A 6480-nucleotide genomic window follows, 5' to 3' on the forward strand; every position below is an offset into this window, starting at 1 on the left:
ATATTCCATTGTATCTTTCACAATTCCAACCATGTAGTCCTGGAATTTCTGCGACATCGACGACATTCGAAGGATTTCGAGAAGTCTAAAGATTACATTTGAATTGAAGATTAGTGTCAATCAGGTTGATATTATAAATAAATTTGTTATCAATCAAAGTCGTTCATTTGAACCTGACGGGTTAACATTAAACACAGTCAACTGTACAGTGAAATGTAGAAATGGGAGAGATTAAACTCAATCCATCGATCGCATTACATAAAGGATGTATCTTGTGACTGTAAACCGTAACAAGTATAAAACTAAATTGATGACGATGTGCATAAGATGAAATAATAGTAAAATAAATGAAACATAGCTTACTTTGGACAGAAGAAAGCTCCAATCAGCCGTACGCGATTGGAGAAATACCCATTGCTCACTTGATTTTCAATTTCACGGAACGAATGATTTGGATCATCGATCGAATTCACATCTAAGCCAAAGCCCACCGTTCCAATCACATCCATCCCATATCTATTGGATATGAAAAAAATGTTAAACTAGAAATAAATGTGACAAAATTGAAAGGAATTTGTTTGTTCAATTGAAGATTGATCAATGATCCTTTTGTCCGTACGTCGGATCACATTGCTTCAAGGAACATTTTTCATTGGCAATGTTTTTTCTTTATTTTTGTCTCTGGCGCCATTTGTCTATGTAGTACGATTGGTGAGTTAAAAACAAAAATATGCACGGAAACGAAAATTTGACAAAATAAATTATTTGGTTTCCAAATTAGACAAATTTTTGACACTTTTAAACAATGGATTTCATTGTTCTCTGGTTTATGTCTATCGCATTTCCTGACTAAACCATGAGAAATCTAGGATTATGAATATTTTTTTCGTTATCTAAGGCCAAAAATCAGTACTTCCAGTCCTGGGAAAAATTCATGCAGTTGAGGGTTGAATTCAACTTGAGATCTATTGTAATTGAATTAGCGGAGATAACCATATGACCACCGTATGACGAGAGGCGAGCTGAACTAAATCTCGATAACATTTTTGAAACATTTGAAACAATTATATTCTTTTTTATATTAAACTGAACTGAACTGAACTGATCTAAACTGAACTCAGCTATTATGAAAAACTGTTTTTTCAAACGGACAATTCCCTATATGCTGCAAAAATTTGTAAAAACTTTTGTGAACCTGAATCGTCAGAACCGATCAAAAAAGGGCCAAGATTTCGAATATTTTGGGCCGGTTCTCTCTTGAAATCACACAGAGTGCCTATATTAAATCGAAGCTAGCCTCAAAACAAAGCGATTGAGTCGTTTATTTGTCAACAATGATTCAGTTGTGGCTAGGGTTTACAAACGTTTCGACAAATACCGCAAGCGATGTTATAAAAACGTTATTTTCCTGTAGTGTTTTTTAACGCTTAAAATAACGTTTTTAGGAAACACAAAAAAATAACGCGTTTTTAAACCCTACTTGTGGCCGATATTGTTATAAAAAAGTCACTGAATTGCTTTGTTTTGGAGCTAGCTTTGATTTCAGATAGGCTTTTCATTTCTTTTTAAGGAAAATTGGTATTTACTTAATATGAAAACAAATCGATTATTGGCCAAAATGGATGTAAAATCCAGCATTTATATATAGAGTGTGTCAGATAATGTTTGCAACTTATCCTCATAATTTTGCTCCTTTTTTAAAATCATTTTAAAATTGAGTAATTCAAATTCATCCATCATATATATTTATAGATAACAATAAGCGATTTGAACGTTTTGAACGTTTCAAACGTTCAGTACTGTCGAAATGTAATGATTTTGACAGTTCATCTGTCACGACACAACCAAGCAAAGAAAATTTAACAATCATCTTTTATATTCGTTTGATATTTGCCTGAAAACAATCTTACCTAACTGTAAAATCCTTGATATCGATAATGTCATTGTTATCGGCCAATGGGGCTAGTTTTCGTCGAAGATTGTCGGCGATTTGAATGATTGTTGGTATCATGGCCTTGAGTTTACCAGATCTAGAGTAAAAACAAACAAATCATTGCAAAATTTGCCGAGAAATGCTATAACCATGTCGTATTTACGTAAAAGTTGGTGTCAGCTTAGCTCGCAATGATTTCCAATCTTGTCCTTCTTTCACGAACAAATTGTCGGCAACTTGATCATTTGGATTATGATAGAATCCGCGATCATAAAAGCTTGTAAAATCTGTCTTTAAAATATTCTGGACAAGACTTGCATCGCGTACGATTAAAGCGGGTCGAAATAGAAAGTAAACACCTTCAATGGGCTTCTTTGAGCTACGATGCAGATCGTATAGCTCCTTGCCAAGTGATTTTCGCCCATGCCATGAACCCGACAGATTCCCAAACGGAATCGACGGTTTTATGTTTGGGAAATTCTTTCGTTCCCAGTAACTGTACACACGCTTCACCCACAAGTATAAAACACTCAACACAACAATAAACAAGTAAAACGCAATCATTTTTTGAAATAAAATTCAATCGTTTTTTTTTTCAAAACACAATTAGTGCAAAATGAAATAGTAACTGACTACTTTGTGCTTTGTTTAACACGAGTATTTATACTGGGCTTAGGGAAACTTGAACATGAGTTTGTGTAATCTCAGCGACGCGTTGAAGTGATAACACGGTTGATTCGATAGGGTGATGAAAACGTCTAATATGATTCAGCACAAACTTTGATATTTACTGAGTAATGATTACAGTGCACTGGAAATATTGTCAAATAATGGGAGTGGGCAACAAATAAGTTTTTTTATGATTCGAATTAATAATCGGATATTCAATATATTTTTATATATGAATTAAATAATTAAAGACGCCGGTATTTTACGAAAATAATTTTCTTTTATTGAAACAATGTTCTCACGTCTATGGTTTCCCAAAGAATGAATCAACGTCAAAGAGCTACTCAATACAAAGGCTCTATGATGGCCGACCAAAATGCCGGAACTAACTATCTAATGGTGAACCAAAATGCTGTCATGGCGGAGCAAAATGCCGGAAGGGCACATTCACTCACACATTCGTACACATTCACATTGTCTCATTCACTCAATTATCATTCCAAACAGTTATTCCATTATACATCATACAAATTACACAACAATATAGACTATGTTTTACCATTTGAAAAAGTCATATTCATTCATCACCCCATCCCTTTGATCGAAATGTGATCCAAAAACATATTAAACGGCTAATTTCGCTCGATCAATTCTTTTTCGAACGCTAGGAATGTAATTTTTAGCTAGCGAAAAAAGTGCCATCATTCACAGGAACTAAAATGAAACGCTAGTTTTAATGGGTTCTGAAGTAGAGTTACTCGGTCCTTGAATTCCAAATATGGACTGATTTGCTTGAGTACAGAGGATACGATTGATCAACTCAAGATAGAGGGCTGCTACATGCACCGAAACCTGTTCAGCCCTCTTTTTCTTCTTATTCTTTTTCTTTTTCTTCTCAGTGCTTGTCATTAATACATTGGCTTTGAGCATTAAATAAAATTATTAAAAGCAGATAAATAATTAATCAAAAGGAGATGTTAAAAAAGCCATTTTTTAAGCCAACAAACCTTTCCATTGCCCCCTTATCAATGTTTATATTTTACACGCTAAAATGATAAAAACCATTCAAACAAACACCACTACTACTACAACTGAATGAATCGAAAAATTGCGTTGTAATCAAATAAATAAAAATTGAATTCCGTCAAGTCATCGTGACGAAATGTCTAATCTATGGTTTTGAATTGAATCCTTATCGCCACTTATAACGTCAACTATGTAATAATTTAACGATGTGATAAATTTCATTTGACACAAGCAAACTGATAGCACGAAGTAGACAACACATAACATATTCATGAAATCTCTCTGTTCGAATTGTGTTTATGGTTGAAATGTTCTCTCGATAAAGTAGAATTACTTGCATCATCACCTGTAAAGGGATTCTTTAAATTTTCTTATCAACACATGATGGCTCGTGGATCATAAATTGATTGAAGTCTGACAGTGTCTGTGATTTATTTCGCTTTTTCTAAATATATTGTGTGCTATTTTCACACTTTAGAGATAAACTCAAAGTTCAGTTTTCCTTTTATAAATCAGTGTTTTGATCAGACATAGGTTGGCTACGTCTCACATATCTAGTAGGACGGGGGGTTGTTATAATAAAAACAAATTAAGTCGATAACGCTCAATATTTTTTTTATCTCTTCGATTTTGAAATTATTCAGGGGACATAATCTTCAAGGAATGAACGAAAATCGTCATAAAAAACCGAAAATTCAATCTTCAAGATGTAAGAAACGAAACTGTGTTTTTAGAATTGCGATTGGCCTTGGTTCGTGAAAAATTGCCTGTTGTTGTTGTAATCAAAACCGCCGACTCGAAAAATTGATTTGAGATATGCCATTGATCCAATGCGAGAGGACAGTGGCAATAGTAAAAATTGGTATCGCATGAGGACTCAATTAATCAATGTTTTTTATTGTTCAAGTTATTTGCAACTTTTTATATATTTTTTTTAAATTAATTTTCCATTTGATTCAGGATCGGGAAATACATTGATACTAATGTTGTATTCACCACTGCCGATGTGAACATTGATGACTTGAAATTAAGCTAATCTGTAACATATCTACGTGGCTACCGACTGTGCGCGCGTCTTTGTTCGTTCAGACGGCATAACGGTATTTTCGACCTTGACCGAGAGAATATTAATTGTTGAATTAACAAACATGCCTACATCTGGTGAATACGGACCAGTAAACCAAAATCGTCAATTTTTTATTGCACTTTGTTCACCAAACTACAAATGAAGCATCATGTGAACGTCGAACAAATTGAAGGAGAATAAAATAAGAAAATTGAAAAATTGAGAATGACTTTGTTTTTTTCAACTTTTTACTTTTATTATCTCTGATTTCTACCACTATAAACGTCAGCGATCAACATCAACAGAGACACTATAGCATATAGCATTAAACGCACTATTGCTTCACTCTTTGTATACACTTTGACATCACTTATGCTTTGGCGCGCGTCTTACGTTTTTCAAACGTTTATGTTTGATTCAAGTATTTCACCGATTTCACCGAATTTTCTTACTCAATATCAATATATTCATTCTTACTCTGGAAGTTTTTTTTTATTGCAATGATGTTTTAAAATATATTTTGTCGAGAAATATTTTTTTTTTCAATTTCCAAAATTAAATGAAATCAAAACACATAACATGAAACGCATTCATAGCGAAATGCATATGTATTAGTTTGTACTTATTCATTATAATGTATTTAGATAGGACGCTAGCGCGGCCTGTCTGATTTAATGAAATAACAACAAAATATTGAAATGTCTATTCAAACAACAATTTTCATGCTTAACTTAATTAATTCAACAGTAGACATAATTTCTTTTAAAGAAATTCTTCGAACGTCACTGTTTCAATGAGGAATTGTTGCAATTCGATCGCATTTATTTGTTTCCTATTTTCTTCCTTCCTCTTTATGCCGGTCACGGTTTTTGAATTCCGTATTCTGTTGATATTCTTTTTGCGACTGTAGACATTTTTGTTTTGACTGAAAAGAACTGTTTTTATTTGATTTGGGTTTTTGTTTTTTTGCTCCATTATTTTCGTCGATTTGTTATCTTCACATTGATTCCACCTTCAATGTCCAGTGTGAGTGCATGATTGGCCACGACAAGTTCACGATCATTTTCACATTCAAAATTGTAGCTTCTCAATATTGAAACAATCGCTGTTTTGGTCGTAATTTTTCCCATACGTAAACCTGTACAATCAACAGAAATAGGTCAATTAAAAAGAAAACGTTGATTAATTATAATTTTGAATGCAATCTCGGAATCATGTATCAAATTACGTACCAATACAAGCTCGAGGGCCTTCGCCAAATGGAATGAATGCATCTGGATTGTACGAGGGGTTCTCTGTTGAAAAACGATCGGGCCAATAGTTCTCCGGATCGGGGAAGTATTCGGGATCTCTCATCAGACCAAGCAACGAAATGGCGATTGGTGTTCCTTCGGGTACTGTTAGGCCCAAGTTATCAATTCGATACTCCTTGGTACAGATTCGGTTCAAGAATGGCAGCGTCGGATACTTTCGAACGGATTCTGGAATGAAAAACCTTTTTTTTCAATCTACCAGGAATTTTCTCAGCTTTTTTTCAATTTCATGTAACGATTTTCAATTTACCTTTAACACACATCTCCAAAAGTGGCATATCGTTGATGCTTTCATACGTGATGGCGTTGTCGTGTTTGGCCAACACGCTATCGATTTCATCTTGCAGTCTCTTTTGAAGCTCTGGCTTTCGTGACAACTCAAACAGCGTATAAGCTACAGCTGAAGCGGTGGTATCGAATCCCGCTAAATAAAATAAGCCCACTTGAGCCGCACATTGTTCAATTGTGAGCGA

At 34.2% G+C, this 6480-nt stretch overlaps 2 protein-coding genes across 2 annotated transcripts; both read right to left on the reverse strand.

Annotated features, from left to right (window-relative positions):
- Window positions 1-3: 3 nt before the first annotated feature.
- Window positions 4-5498, reverse strand: LOC129579855 (probable cytochrome P450 6d5; the record flags this gene model as incomplete). The annotated part of the gene is made up of 4 exons (XM_055470034.1): window positions 2097-5498; window positions 1911-2030; window positions 364-516; window positions 4-85 (listed from the first exon to the last, which is right to left on the reverse strand). Coding segments are annotated over exons 1-4 (756 nt in total), but the record flags the coding sequence as incomplete, so codon positions are not given.
- A 151-nt stretch (window positions 5499-5649) lies between these two features.
- LOC129579854 (probable cytochrome P450 6d4) lies at window positions 5650-6477 on the reverse strand (the record flags this gene model as incomplete). The annotated part of the gene is made up of 3 exons (XM_055470033.1): window positions 5650-5832; window positions 5927-6175; window positions 6258-6477. Coding segments are annotated over 3 exons (633 nt in total), but the record flags the coding sequence as incomplete, so codon positions are not given.
- Between the last annotated feature and the right edge of the window lie 3 nt (window positions 6478-6480).

This window comes from Sitodiplosis mosellana, unplaced genomic scaffold, assembly GCF_009176505.1.
Source record: "Sitodiplosis mosellana isolate CC-2019 unplaced genomic scaffold, AAFC_SMos_1.0 Smas_scaffold_6684, whole genome shotgun sequence".
Lineage (NCBI taxonomy): Eukaryota > Metazoa > Arthropoda > Insecta > Diptera > Cecidomyiidae > Sitodiplosis > Sitodiplosis mosellana.